At 40.1% G+C, this 16,306-nt stretch overlaps 1 protein-coding gene across 4 annotated transcripts in view; it reads right to left on the reverse strand.

Moving 5' to 3' along the window:
• Positions 1–16,306, reverse strand: part of GRIK1 (glutamate ionotropic receptor kainate type subunit 1) — a 150,486-nt gene that overhangs the window by 15,386 nt on the left and 118,794 nt on the right. For 3 of the 4 annotated variants that reach the window (XM_081950644.1, XM_081950643.1, XM_081950645.1), the window contains 2 exons: positions 8,203–8,321; positions 4,092–4,309 (listed from right to left, as the gene is read on the reverse strand). In XM_081950644.1, coding sequence (XP_081806770.1) covers positions 4,092–4,309; positions 8,203–8,321 — 337 coding nt within the window. Of the gene's footprint in view, positions 1–4,091; positions 4,310–8,140; positions 8,322–16,306 lie in introns of those variants that run through there. The other variant, XM_081950646.1, reaches the window with a different exon arrangement.

The raw sequence follows: 16,306 nt of genomic DNA on the forward strand, positions 1-16,306 counted from the left end.
GTGTTTTCCGGTTCCGCCTCCCCGCAGCGAGGGGTAGCACCAGGGAAGTCAAGTCGGAGGAGTGAGTGATCTGACCATGATAGAGGAGTGATGGTTAAATTCACTCCTCCCAGATCACTCAACCACTGGCGAGAGACAAAAACGAGGTCCAAGGTGTGACCTCCCTCGTGTGTCGGGCCCTGAATCATTTGAGTCAGGTCCATGGCTATCATGGAAGCCATGAACTCCCGAACCCCCTCTGATGCTTCTCCCACCGACAGCAGGTTAAAATCCCCCATCACTAAAAGTTTGGGGGTCTCAACCGCCACCGATGAGATTAGCTTGAGGAGCTCAGGCAGGGTCGCTGATGTATGGCGGGGAGCCAGGTATACTATCAGCAGGCCCAACTGCCTCCCAGGGCCCCATTTCACAACAAGGGATTCACATCCGGACGTCTGTGGCACAGTGGACTCCCTCGGCTCTAGGTCCTCCCGGATAATCACTGCTACCCCACCGCCCCTTCCCCGGGCCCGGGGCTGGTGAAATGCTTGGTAACCTGGTGGGCACATTTCCACGAGGGGTAACCCTCCCTCGTGGCCCAACCAGGTGACCATCATGCTGTGGTCTACCCAAAAGCAGGCTATCCCTAGCCTAAAGAAGCAGCATCTTCGCACCCCTGACATCCACCTACGAGTTTATCAGGAAAACCAGGTTCCCATTGTGGGCCAAGGCACCTTCCAGGTGAGGTTCAAGCAGTTCAATGGGAAACTCTCAGTGACAGTGGTCAGAGGCAACCTGCAGAGCCTCCTAGGGCTAGACTGGTTCCAAGCCCTGGGCCTAGAAGTGACCGGTATCAACGCCTTGAAAGACGACGGCACTGAAGCCATCTTTAAGGAGTTCGAGGACATCTTCGGCACCGGTCTGGGTAAATATGTGGGGACTTCTAATTTCCTTTAGTTTGGACCCCAACATAGCCCCAATAAGGCTAAAACGCAGGAGAGTACCCTTTGCTCTCTGCCCCAAAATTGACAGGGAAATTGACAAGCTTGTAGGCCAGAGAATCCTACAGCCGGTTGATCACGCATGCTGGGAGACCCCTATAGTGATAGGTCAAATCTGATAGGTCTGTCCGCATCTGTGCAGACCACAAGAGCACAATAAATGAAGTGCTACAACAAAGCGCCTACTTTGTACCCATTGTACAGCACCTCCTTCATTCATTAGGCCCCGGGAAAATGTTCGCAAAATTGGACATGGCACAGGCATACCAACAACTGCCTGTAGATGGTGCTATAGCTTAGGCCCAAACCATTGTGATGCACAGGAATGCATTCAAATGTCACCGCCTGCAATTTGGTGTTAGTATCACCCCTGGACTGTTCCAAAGTGTCATGGAACGGCTTTTGCAGGGATTCCAGGAGTCCCCTTCGATGACATCTTGGTATTGGCTGCAAATGAGGTGCAACTTTTCAAACGTGCATGAACAGTTTTGGCTCGAATTAGAGACAAAGGCCTCCGTCTCAAAAAGAAAAAGAAAAAAAAGAAATGCCAAATTAACATGCCAAGGGCTGAATTCTTAGGGTACTTAATCAATGGCTCTGGGATTCACCTGACCACACAAAAAATGAAAGCAATTCAGGATGCCCCCACACCTCGCAATCAAACCAAACTACAGGCGTTCCTCGGGCTCCTTAATTTCTACAGCATCTTTCTTAAACAGAAAGCCACCATTGCTGAGCCCTTACACTGTCTCCTGGCTAAGAAAGCGAAGTGTTCCTGAGGCAGAGCCGAGGCTGCTGCATTTGCCGCGGTAAAACGACTCATGTTGGCGGACTCCTTTCTGGTACAATACAGCCAGACCCTGCCATTGGTGCTGACCTGTGACCCTTCCTCATTCGGCATCGGCACCGTCCTCAGCCACCACATGCCCAATGGAACCGAAGCCCCTATTGCATTTTATTCCAGGACCTTGTCTGCCGCAGAGCGGAACTACAGCCAGCTGGACTGTGAGGCTTTGGCTGCAGTGGCCAGAGTAAAGAGGTTCCATGAGTATCTATATGGCCAGGACTTCGAACTGGTTACGGACCACAAGCCGTTGTTGTGCTTACTGGCTGGGGACCGACCTACCCCAGTGTCATTATCTCCTCACATGAGCAGATGGACCATCTTCCTAGCTGCCTACTCCTACCGTCTCATCCACCGACCAGGCTCCACTTTGGGGCACGCTGATGCTCTAAGCTGCTGCATCATGCCAGGAGTCCAGACCAGCTCCCCTAGAGGTGCCACCAAAGGAGTGGGAGTGACTTCAAGCACCATGGTCTAGGGTGCACATTGACTTTGCTGGCCCAGTTCATGGCCAGTCATTTCTCGTAGTTGTGGACGCCTACTCGAAATGGTTAGAGATAGTCCTGATGACCTCCACTACGGCAGAAGCGGTTATCAAGGTGCTACAGAAACTTTTCTCCACACACAGCCTGCCCGACATCTTGGTCTCTGACAATGGGCCCCAATTTATGGCAATTTGAGACCTTCCTAGCAGCTCAGGGAATCAGGCATGCCCTGGTCGTGCCATTCCATCCGCCCTCCAATGGTCAGGTGGAGAGAATGGTGAGATCTGCAAAAGAGGCCCTATCTGGGATGGGCCCTGGAGATTGGCAAACACGGGTTGACCACTATTCACTAATTCAGCACATCACATCCAGTGCCACTACAGGGAGAAGCCCTTCCGAGTTTCTCATCGGTCACAGGCTAAGATCCCACTTAGACCGACTTCTCCCCAATTATTCTGCCTCATTGCCCCAGACTCCTTAAGCATGATTCGGACATTTAGCATAGAGGATTCAGTATACGCCCACAACTACACCAGGGGAACTCTGTAGATTCCTGCCACAGTGATAGGCATCACCGGCCCTCGCTCTTACCTCCTAGAGCTCAAGGATGGTAGGAATTGGAGAAGGCATATTGACCAACTCCGTGGCCGCCTCTCCAACTCCACTCTTAGACAACCAGAGGTAATTCCTGCATGAGTTAGCCCTACCCAAATGGAGCAAACACGCACTCCTTCCATGGCCAGCTCAAGCCCAAGGGTACCAGGAAACTTATCTGGTTATGTTGCAGGCCCGCAGCGAGCTCCAAGCGAACGGGCTCTAGAAGCTCCAGCCGGGACCTGTGAAAGTTTCCAGTAGCTTCCACCAAGCAGAGCTGCGGAGCAAACAGGTCCATCCGACCTGTCCATGGAAAACCCTCCTACTGAACTGTGCAGGTCAGGCAGAGCTACCCAAAAGCCCGCCTACCTGCGTGACTACGTAACAAGTAGGATTGTTCCATCCAAGAGGGGAGGGGTGTTAGGTACTTGTTCTAACTACAGTGGTTTCCACCAAGGTCCTCTGTTCTGGGGGGGAACAGTGGTGACAACTCCCTATAAAAGGGCTGCTGTCAGACTCATTCTTTGCTGTATTGTTCTCATTTGTTCTACTTAATAAAGAGCTGTTGTTACCATTAAGCCTGTGTGTGCCTATCCATTACCCAATCTAACAAGGATCATGAGAAACATGATCTTAGGTGAGACTTTCTTGTAAGGAAGTTAATTTTCTACTTAATATAAAATACAAAACATATGCACCTTCCAAATTTTAGGACCAGGTCCTGAGAAATGTATCTATAGAGAAAGCTCTTGGTGTGACTAAGAATATTTAGTATTGTGAAAACCTAGAAACATTAAAATCAACTGAGATAATAAATTTAAAGAACTGTAGTCTAACTATAATTTAAATGTAACATCATATTGATATGTTTTTTTTAAGAAAACAGCTTATTTAACCACTGTTGGGCTTGTCCCCCCAAACTATGACTTAAATCCCAAATTGATATTGGCCATGCCTATTTATAAGGGGCAAAGGAAAAAGTTGGGTTTTTTTTTGAAGGCTGAGCAACATAATTTTGAGTAAACAACTATAGTCAGAAGGATCCAACAATCAAAAATCCAATATGTATATCCAGTTTTGACTTACCTGCATAATTTATTTTCATCATCCAAATGTCCTATTCAATATATAACAAAGTATTAAAAAATCATAACAATTCACCAACAAAAAGTTTTCGTAGCATCTTACCTTGAAAAATGTCATGGTTGATCCATCTCTAACAGCTCCATATTCTATCCTAGTTTGTTTTGCTAAATCATCTGCTGAATCAATAGGTGACTCCATCCTCTCAACCGTTAAGAAGGCAGCCAAATTAGCAGTGTAGGATGAGATTATAATTAAGGTAAAAAACCACCATATTCCTCCTACTATTCTGGTGGAAAGAGCTTTTGGCATCAGCTCTGATCCTGCATGACACCATCAAAACAATTGTATTACAATAGGATGAAAAGAAATGTTAAGATCACGCTATGGAAAGTTATTTTCAGAAACATGTTAACTTATGAATACAGAAGAAGAATGATTTGATGCTATAATTTAGATGTATAGAGTAATGATAGACTCAACAAATACTTTTCATAAGATGAATGCAGTGCTAGATGACAAACGAATAGATGTCTTTGGATCAGAACTGCCATTTATTTATTTTCCTTAATGATTAACATGTCCCTTAATTGCTTTTTGAAGTAAAACAGTTGAAGTATGATGATGGATATTCTTAGTTGGAAGTAGGTTTTATCGATGTTGCTGTAATAAATAGGACCAGAATGAGAATGGAAGAACTTTCAATATTATGCCCTATAATATGAGGATATATTACTTTTCCTTTACGGAATGCCTCAAAATATATGAAAAAATTAGGCAACATTAAATATAGCAAGGTCACGAAAGTAAATGGATAATTGCATATTATTTAATTATTAAAGCACTATTCTCCCTCACCCTGGGAAATAGCGACATTCATTCTAACTATTCATATTGCTCCTCCCACCCCATAATACCAAGTGAGAAATTCTTCTGTACATACATTTGGGGAGAACCTTGTCATTTGTTTATTCTCAGAAAACAGAATATTTTCAATAAATGTTCAGTTTATTACAACTAATGTAAACAACCCAAGCATCTCAAAAATGTTCTGGTACAATTTTCCCTAATTGTCCTTTGACTGTGTCTATTTTGTTAAAAGTGAATACAATTCTAATATTACTGCAGACTAGGATTATGCAAAATGATCTGAATTCAAGACACCCTGCCCCAAGCCTGAAATATCATTTTAGATGTAGGACATCTGATTCAAGCATGAAATGGGGAGTTTTTATCATTTGGGAAGTCTTTTGAATTCAAAATTTTAATTGGAGATAGGGCTCTGAATTTCAATACCCATTTTTTCAGATTTATATCTTAAAAATTTGATATGAGGCAAAACTATAAGCAAATTAGTTTGTTGAAGCTGCCATTGCTACCTTTAAATAATCTTTCAACTTTCCTTTATTTGTTCCTTATTTCCCTGTTACATAAAATGAAAACTACGCTGCATCGCATACAGTAACTTAGAGAAAACAACACCATTTAAGCTGCATCTGGAGTTTTGAGCTGAATATGGGGATTGATTTCTGATCTGTCAATAAACAATTGCAGAAAAACCCGAGCAACCCTTATATCAAGGAGATAAAAAAAATCCTTCAATTTTTTATTGCATTTCTACTGATGCTGAAAAAGCATCAGCAATTAAACTTCTTCCTCTTTACAACACCTCAGCGGGTGGTCAAACTCTTTATCGCTGACTACCATGCAAGTGTATTAACTGTTCTGATTTGTTTACCAAACTTTTTTTGGCACCGAGGTGCTATATCTTCTAAGACAATTATATGGAAGGCAAAAGCATAATTTATGGCCTTGGAAAATATCTTTATTTGTAAACTGAAATATTGTATTTTCCAAATTAAATATTGGAAAATATCTAATTTAAATACGGTGTTTTCCAAATTAAATATTTCAGATAAAATCTTGTGTTATGTATGGTTTAAAGCTGCAAATTGTATTAATATAAGATAGTCAACAGAACTTAGCTCTGTCGATATTATTGTAATAACAATAGCCGTAATAACAGCTGTTGAAAAGTAATTCAATAGCTCACTGTGTTACAGCATTGCAACTCGCCAAAATGATATGATTTCTGCTTCCAAGATAGATATTCTACACAGGGAGGTTCTGAAATTCTTACATTCTTTATTGCTAATTTTGAATTCCCTTTGATTTATAAGAAAAGCCCATTGCTGGTGTGAAAAGAAAGAATGCATTTCATTTAGACATCTGCTTGTTGCCAACCATACAAGGTATCAGAAGATAACAAAAACAATCACTTCAACCACAGAAAAGCTGAAACCATACCATTGGCTGACAGAATGATATTCCCCTGATTTTGATTAAATCCAAAAGAAAAAAATGCCTGATTTCAAGCAGAATGCAGGCTTCTTTGAAAAATGAATGATCAGATATAATTAATCCTTACAATTGCTATGTGACCATCCTTCCCAATTCATATTATGGGGAAAGGGGACTGATACTTTTTACATTCATCTCTCTTGGCATCTATTTATCTGCTAAATACATGAAATAAATTTGTCTATTCTGTATGTGCATAGTTGTGGTATGTGCAGAAAATTGTTGTGTCTGATTTTTATGGTACGTTATGGAATCTTATTCATTATTCTTAACAGTTTCATCATTGATTCTTACAAAGCTGCGTTCATTGGAATGTATAACTCTACTGATTAATTTGGATGCTGAATATTGACTCAAGTAAGTAAGGTATATTTACTACAATCTAAGGTGCATTGAATTCAAAGAAGTTATTCCCAGAGAATTGGGATTAGTAATAACAGCTTTCTGGTTTAGAATAACAACTTCATGGTGGTTATATAGGCTTGTAAGCGGGGGATTTTAACTTGTTCTGTTTTCTATATAAATTAATCTCTAATTATATTGCATGTTCAAAGAAAAAAAATGATCTGATTTGAAAATCAGGGAATGGTGGGGAAATAAATGTTACAAATGAGTGACAATACTTGCTGAAGACTCTCTAGTGTCTATTTTATTTGTTTTGGCAGACATGACAGCCAATCCTGATTCAGACTTTGCTCAACCTCTATAGAAAAGAGAAAGTCTGATGATCACAACTTATAATTTAATAAACAATGCTTTATGATTCAGCAGCATAAAGAGCAAAAAAAGAGCATACCAATAGGTGCAGAGGTTAAAGCCATTCATCTCTGGTTCAAACGCTTCATGTTAATGATGCTGCCCTTATAGTCCACACGTACCACAAGTTTGTACATGGAAATATTTGCTGCGATTTACAAATGTTTGAGTTTAGTTTTCCTTTTTAATGCTTCTTCAAAGACAAGCAGAGTCTGGTTGGGGCTGACTGTCATGTATCCAAGGTAGTGGTAACTTGCAGACACGACATCCCACAGTTTGTTGTGGATGTTGGTAAACTCCAAAAAAAGAAGATTATTAAGAACACCAAATTTAAACATAAAGTACTCTGAAGTATACACCTGTCCAGTAGTGAGAAATCGTATGTGCTATATTCACCAAATGACAAAAAGAACTTACTCTAATGGATGAAATTAGATTTCCTCACCCTGTGTACAATATACTTTGGTACGTAAATCTTCCTACATATGCCAAAAAAGCTAGATGAATACAAGAAAAAAATGGCTTATGTTTTTTCCAGATTATAACACTGTTTTATACTAGCAAAGCGTTTAAAAATGTTGTCTGTTCTTATAATTTCCTTAATGTGTGATCAGTATTGAAAGGATTCACAGCAGCATAAACTTTATATACATGTATAAGTCATATGTAGGCAAAAATGCATTACTTCAAGTCTCCCAGTGAATGCCATACAGTATCAAAGGCATCCTATTAATTTCACAGCCAAATGGGCCTTTTGTGCAATTTCTAGAATCAACTGCAATTGTGAGCATCAAAGATAGGATACATTTGGAAGAGACACATATCTTAAATATCTGCAGAGAAGCCTTAATTCTGTTTTGGTAAGTAACATAAGTTTGACAAGTATTTTCAAATGAAGGGCTCTTTTCAGTTGGGTTCCATGGCCATTCTCCCCAAGTGCATCGTTAAATTGTCAGTACATAAACATATGTAATTATATCTTTCCTTCCAAATTAAGCTTTCAGGTTTTTGCTATAGCTACCAATAGTGGAGTTTACCAGCACAGCAGCCCTCCATCAAACTGTGGGATATGTGCAGGAGTGAAGGGTAACCGCTGTACCTTGCTGCATGAGAGCTCCAACTCCAAACCAGAAACTATTAAGTAAAGTAAAATTGTTTTCCACCACATCTGAGTCAGGGTTGCATGGGTGGGGGTTATACCACTCGTAGGGTGTAAACCTGTGGTAGTTAACAGAAAGAGTTGGTAAGCATCACATACAAATATGCCAAACACTGAACAAAATCCAAAGATTAATGAGAAAAAGAAAAAAAAAGGAATCAATTAAGGCCATATTCATAAATATGCAATCACAGCACAAAAGATCCAAAGCAAATTTGCAGTGCAAAGCATTTTAGAATACACTTTTCAATAAAAGGACTAATTCCATTAAGTCTATTCATCTTTGGTTCCTAGCCAGCAAGTAAATCCATGAATTTCTATAGACCTGTGGTGGCAAATATATGGTACGTGTGCCTGAAGCGGCATGCAGAGCCATCCTGTGCGGCTTGCTGGGACGCACAGCCTCACTGGCCCCTCCTCCGTGTTCCTGTGCACATACATGCGCTGGTCAGCTAGCCTTTATATGCGCAGGAGTGCCAAAACCTGGAAGAGCAGCGTTCCGGCGTGTATGAGCGTGCTGGAACCCAAACTTCTGGGGTTTCCATCGTGCACGTGTGCAATGACCAGCTGTTCGTTGGGTGCAAGCTTGCACTGGAAACTGGAAGTTTAGGTGCCAGCACGTGCTTGCATGCTGGAATGCTACTTTTCCAGGTTTCAGCACTCCACATGCAGGAAGGCCAGTAAGGCTGTGCGGTTCAGGCGGGACAGTTTTGTGTGCCATTTGCGACACGCAGGTCAGCACACAGTAATGTAAAAAGTTAGTCGTCACCGCTATAGACCAAGGATTGTAATTTATAAGACACTGATAAAAGTGAAACCAATTGTAATATATCCAGATATCAGCTTATGATAAAGGTGCTCCAGTTACATGTTACCTATTTTCTCTATATGAATTATCATCTATGTCAATAATATGTGTCTGTATATTTCTGGAGCAATTTTCCATACAATAATAGTATTTAAGAAGTATCTGTCAGACTTTTTATGTGTGTAGGTTGGATGCATGAAAGAAACCCACAAATGGTCTTGGCCTATGTGCTGTTTGTTGCACATTCATTGTAGCAGATACTTTCCATATCCTCAACTGGTACAGGTAAATAGAATCATACAAGGTTTGATTGAAAACGATCAGGGGGAATTTCAATAGGAAGGCAAGAGTTAGATACTTGCTCTAGCTTCAGTGGTTTCCACCAAGGTCCTCTGTTCCGGCGGGAACAGAAGTTTAATCCTATTGGTCAAGGGGTCTGACAGCTCCCTATAAAAGGGCTGCTGTCAGACTCGACCTTCGCTGGATTGCTCTTACTTATTGTATCTAATAAAGAGCTGTTGTTACCATTAAGCCTGTGTGTGCCTATCCATTACCCAATCTAACACTGGCGACGAAGGTGGAATTGGAAGGCAACTAGGTGAATCGAAAGAGCACAGCAATCCAGCAAGTACATCCAGTCCGGAGCTCAGCGGAGCTTTGAGCAGCCATTTTTGAGTGGCAAATTCAAAACGCCCTCTGAACACAAAATGGCCATGCACATCCTACAGACTCCGTATGACCCAGTCATCGAGCACTGGGACTTGTACATGCCATGATTTGACTGCTTCCTCGAGGCAAATGACCTCATGGGCCTTTCTGAAGGCCGCAAGAAGAACATGTTGCTCGGATACTGTGGCCGGAAAGTGTTTGAGACGGCAAAAGACCTCTCTGAGCTGACACCGCTGCAACCAGTTGCCTGGTCCATGCTCCAGCAGACGCTGATGACCCACTATGCACCGCATCTCCCGCCTTGCGCTAACTATGGAGGGGACCATGCCAGATCGGCTTGCCATTTCTCTGACGCAACCTGCCAGTGTTGCTAGCAAAAGGGGCACATCACCAAGGTGTGCTGGAGCGAATTCCCTGTCACTACCTGGCAGCCTAGAAGCACACCAAACCACCAACAGAGGCCCAACCAAGGGGCCTGGCAGAAGCCACCACGGTGCTCAGAGGGTGGCAATACAGTCACATACCACACGTCAATCGGCCAAGTCCACACCAGGCGGCCAAAAAAGCTGAAGGTCACAGTCCTCATCGAGGTCTCTCCATGTGAGATGGAGATCAACACCGGGTCATCATTGACCATCATGCCGTGGTCTACCCTAAAGCAGGCTATCCCTCGACTAAAGAAGCAGCATCTTCGCACCCCTGACATCCGCCTACACGATTACCAGGGAAACTGGGTCCCCATCGTGGGCCAAGGCACCTTCCAGGTGAAGTTCAAGCAGTTCAGCGGGAAACTCCCAGTGACAGTAGTCAGCGGCAACCTGAAGAGCCTCCTAGGGCTAGATTGGTTCCAAGCCCTGGGCCTACAGGTGACCAATATCAATGTCTTGAAAGACGATGGCGCTGAAGCCATATCCATTACCCAATCTAATAGCAAGAGATAGCAAACTCTTCAGTACATGGTTGTCCTCTTAGCTGAATTCCATTTATGAACCCACAAAGTTTATGTGAATTCTTATTGTTTATGTTTAAAAACCCTAACAAATAGCACTCAGGGGTGTATTTGGCCCCATCTATGACTTCCTTTAATTTATATTTCTTTTGTTATCACTGGAAATTATTATACAACCAGATTCAAATCATTTATCAGGAAAAAAACCTCACTGAATGATTTTTCACTCTAATCAATTTAGCATCATTATTTTAGAACAATGTTAACTTTATAAAATATTTTATACCAACTCTACAGTATAGAAATGGGGGAGATGTGTGAATCAGGATTCTCATCATGCAGGCTTTATATCTTATTTAATTATTGGAGTTCTTCAAACTTGGCTGTTGGGAAGAATGAATCAGTGCCATGCCAGATGCTACAATTCCCACTATCACTCATAATTGACCTGACTTCTTGATACAATTCTTGTAGAAATATCCAAGGAACGACGAGCTCCCCATACCTTCCCAAGTTTCTTGAGATCCATTTGCCTGCAATCAATCATGTTAATAAGGTTATATTTGTCGAGATCAACACTTAAGCTGCAGAGTTACTTCTGTCCCATGATCCATTAGCTCATCCAATTCCACCAGTTCTTAACATACGATTACTAAGGATAGAGCCCTTACATTAACAAGCCTTCTTGGAATAAGAACAATAAATGTCTATGGGATTAATATTTTGTTTTATTTTTTAGAATTGTTATGCAAAATGATTTTAAAATCAGCAAAATTATTTTAAATTCTTTACCTATAGATGATTGCAGTTGGATAATTTCGGAGTTGCAGGACATTTTTCATTATTATAAATATGGCCTTAATTGACAATACCATGCCAATACAATAGCTACTTAACTATATACTTAAGCTTTGAATATATGCATTCTTTGTTATAAGCATTCTTGTTACTGAGCATTGTGTTAGACGCAAAGCAATGAATATAGATAATAATGAAGGTACTGATTGAAACAGTTTGTAGTTTAGGATGCTGTTAGTTAAATAATATAATCATCAGTATAATACGTAATTAAAAAATCAAAACGAGATGGCTATTCAAGAAAACATCTCACATGCATTATATGAAAAGTACCATTTAGAAATACTCCATCAAGCTCTTGAATTTGAAATTCAAAATTAAAATAAATATTTTAATCAACAACACAGGATCTAATTATGGTAACAACAGGACTGTGCCAACACTGAGGCAGAATATGCTTCAACTTAAAAGGCAATATTGAGATTTTTAATCTATCCATCACCATTTACAATGTTATGTGCTTAGGTTTCTATATCTATTAAACAAATAGCACTACAGGCAATATTGGGACTGGGTCAGTGGTGGGTTATGACCGGTACGCCCCAGTACAGGCATACCCATGCCTGCCGGGAGCACCGGGTACCGTTCCGGTATGGTGTTTTGGAGGGCCCACCTGCCCGTCCATGCTCCTTACCGGTATTTGAGCTCTTCTGCGCTTCTGCGCATTGAGCATACGGTGCCTGTGCGATGCTCCGCCGAGCAGCTGGAGCATCACGGAGGCATCGCAGGAGGTAAGGATGCATGCGTGCGCTGCATGCATGTGCGTGAATGCTGCGCACGTTCATGTGGTGGACGCCAGGCCCGTTGCACCATACCTGTTGCAACAGGATCTAGAAACCAGGATCTAGAAACCACCACTGGACTGGGTAAACATTTTACCCAGGAAACCAAGGAAACCCCTCCTACTGAACTGCGCAAGTCAGGCAGAGCTACCCCAAAGCCCGCCTACCTGCATGACTACGTAACAAGTAGGATTGGGATTGCTTTGGGATCAGAAGACAATGGATGGACAAAATAACTAGTGATACTATATGTAAGAATACCTGGGAAAGAAAATTTCATCATACCAAAATCCTGAAACTGAACCCAACTCTTCTGTAGAACATAGGACTATAAGATAAAATATATAATCTCTACCAACCGAATTAGGTGTAAGCATAATGCATATACATGGAATCCTCAATTTACAACAGTTCATTTAATGATCATTTGAAGTTACAATGGCATTGAAAAAAGTGGCATGATTGTTTATCAGACTTATGACTGTTGCAGCATCCCCAAGGTCATGTGATCAAAATTCAGCCACTTGGAACTGACTCATATTTATGATGGTTGCAATGTCCCAAGGTCATATGATCACATTTTGTGACCTTCTGACCAGCAAAGTCAATAGGGAAGACAAATTCACATAACAACCATGTTATTAAATCAACAGCTGCAGTGATTCACTTAACAATGGGGGCAACAAAGATTGTAAAATGGGGAAAAATTCACTTAACAAATGCCTCACTTAGCAACGTAAATATTGCGCTCAGTTTTGGTCATAAGTCAAGGACTACATGTACACAAGAGGATATGCTCAGTAGCATTTTGTCCATATGTAATATTTGAGAGCTTGTGGAAGAAATTATTCAAAAACCTATAGTTTGCCTTTCATACAGAGAGAAAAGAAAGAGCATCCTGAGTATGAGAGATTCTTGTGGCATATTGGTCTGAATGAAATTTCTTTTCCTTTATTGAACTCCTTTATATACTCACTGAACTATTAGCCAAATAAGGAAATTAAGAAAAAACTAGACAGAATCACTAAAACTCAAAAGAGTTCCAAAAAAAGAAAAAAAGAGTGAAAAGTACTGAAAGGTAAGTAGTTATTCAATTCCTCAGTGGACACATCTGTTGCTAAAATAACATAGAAAATAAAACAAAGTGTCCTGACAACAATGGGACTAAATTTTTATTTTTATTTTTGCAAGAGAGTTCCTGTGAACACCATCTTGGTGCAAAAGCCTAAAGGAAGTATAAAAAATGCTGCAGTAATTCTATGTGACCAAGCTGGTCAAGACTTAGGTATTGAAATGTAATAGAACAGTTACATGTTTATTTATTTATTTATTTATTTATTTAATTTCTGTGGTAAAGGTAAAAGGTAAAGGTTCCCCTTGCACATATGCGCTAGTCATTCCCGACTCTAGGGGGTGGTGCTCATCTCCGTTTTAAAGCCGAAGAGCCATGGTCATGTGGCCGGCATGACTAAGTGCTGAAGGTGCACAGAATGCTGTTACCTTCCCACCAAAGGTGGTCCCTATTTTTCTTGCACTTTTTTACATGCTTTTGAACTGCTAGGTTGGCAGAAGTTGGGACAAGTAATGGGAGCTCACTCCATTGCATGGTGCTAGGGATTCGAACCACCGAACCTCCAACCTTTCTCATCAACAACCTCAGCATCTTAGCCACTGAGCCACCGTGTCCCTAGATTTAATTTCTATAGCCACCCAACTCAACTAAGTGACTTTAAACAAAAAAAGGAAGTAAACAAAGCAAAATAAAACAAAGCAAAGCATACCATACCGTAGTAGATGTTGGAAAATAGTTGTGGAATTTCCATGCCTAACCAATCCTCTTTCCAGCAGTTTTTAAGCAGTCAGTGAATACATCCAAGTTCAAATTATATCGAAATTATCATTTTACAATATAGTATTTTATGAATTATTCTGCTCTTGACCAATATCCTGTACTTACAAAGTGTAATGTTGGCTTGAAGGGATGAGGACCATCTATTTTTATTATGCATATATACATATTTTATTACAGCCTTCAAACCTTGGGGCCTTCAGTCCTCAGTTACCATTGCCATAACTTAAGAATTTAGAAAGTTTAAGTCACCTCATCTTTGGAAGGCACCCAACCTCCTAGCTTGCCAATTAGATCAGCTATGGATCTACATTTGAAATTGCCTGCAGTTCATACCAACCTATACCATACTCATGCAAAATTTTAGATTGTAGGGTATCTCCAAATGATTTATAATATTTACAGTGCACATGTTGTAGCTGGTTTCTAACAGCAAACTGGGAGGATGGAATGGACAATTATCCAACTACACCAAAAGAAAATGCCTCTTTGCCATTTTGAAGCCTAGTATAAATATCAGACAAAATTCATGTAGGTGCTGACTTTTTATACAGGTTATATTTCCCTATCAATTGTTCCTGTTCCTAGCTTTAAAAATGTAAAATACGTTATTTATTTATTGATTTAAAAACAAATCGTCATCTTTATAAACTGCAGAAAATAAAAAAATAAAACAAATAATTTTATGCAAACAGCTTGTAAATATGATTCCTAATCCAGTTATCTTTCTTTTATTCACTCTAGTGAAAGCCTGAGGAAGTTAACATATTTTATTGAAGTTGTTATGGACGAAACAAATAAAATTGGATTAACGTCTAATTCTGAAGTCACCAATTGCAACTGTGCACAAAATTAGGCACATATAATTTCCTTTGGCGGTATTAAGAAAATTTCAGAATGAAGCTTTGCATTGGGTGTAGGATGTAAAATAAATTCTAACTTTCACTTGTAGTTCAAGGCATTAGGTACATCATCAATTAATGTCTCAAATTGCCAATGCATCTTGTATGTTCTAATTCTGCTGTTTTAAAATTCTATCTTCTAAAAATATTTCTAATTCTATTTTTTAAAACTAATTTCACACTTACTCATTTATTCTCCATAGTAGAGCCTATTAATCAGTTACAATCATGACAACCTTATGTAAAATGAAATGTAAAGGCAATTTGGAGTTATGAGTAGAAGGTTCCTGATTTTATAGCATTTGAATATGCAATCAGTAGAAAAAATGTATATGCCAAAGATATATGTGTTATTAGTATACTTTTATTTTCCATTTCTCGATACTTCTTTCTATAAACAGAATTCAAAATTCATATAAAGGGCTAGAAATGAAGGACCTTTAGAAAACAGCTTCCACAAGAAGGATGAGGCTATTAAATATACTAAGAAACTTGGTAACAGAGAAATCCTTGAATAAAAGTATCATAAGCAAAAGCTGCCTTGTTTGGTTCTGTAGCTACGTCATAGAAATATAAGCACAAATCTTTTAACTATGAAGATAATTAAAAATAACATTTAGAAATAAGAATGAAAAGAGTGTGAATGCTTCTAATTGGGCCTCATTGAATACTTTTCTCATCTTAATGAAAACTGTAAAATGATCAAATCTGTATCCATTATTGAAAGGGAAGAAAACGCTAGATATACCAGTTTTACATTTTGGACAGTATTTGCATATCCCCAAACCCACTCAGAAATATGGCAAGTGAAGCTTTTAATGAATACTTTTCATGCCCATGCCATGAAAAAATGTCTATTTGGAAAATTCCTATCTTTGCCAGGACACACTTTGTAAGAAGCAATTTAGATGTCCAAAGTGTTCTGCAAATTGGCATGGCAACCTTTTGAGATTATTATTCATTTTAGACTTCTTCAATGTGGAATCAAGCCCTTGTTAGCAAAGGTTCCAGGTAGCTGATTTTTATCCATCTTTCTCGCAGTGGGAAAACAGAGTAGTTTTCAGTTTTGCCTCATTACACAGGGGGAAAAAATCTGGCAATGGTGATCAGATGGTTATTAGTCATTCCAAAGTTGTTGATTTACAAATAGTCAAATCTGTGATTCACAGTACAGTGAGCATAGTTCATAAGCATTTATTGCTGCAAATGGTAGTTTTCAAGAGCATT

The sequence above is a fragment of the Natrix helvetica genome, assembly GCF_964273705.1.
Source record: "Natrix helvetica genome assembly, chromosome: 4".
NCBI classification, from domain to species: domain Eukaryota; kingdom Metazoa; phylum Chordata; class Lepidosauria; order Squamata; family Natricidae; genus Natrix; species Natrix helvetica.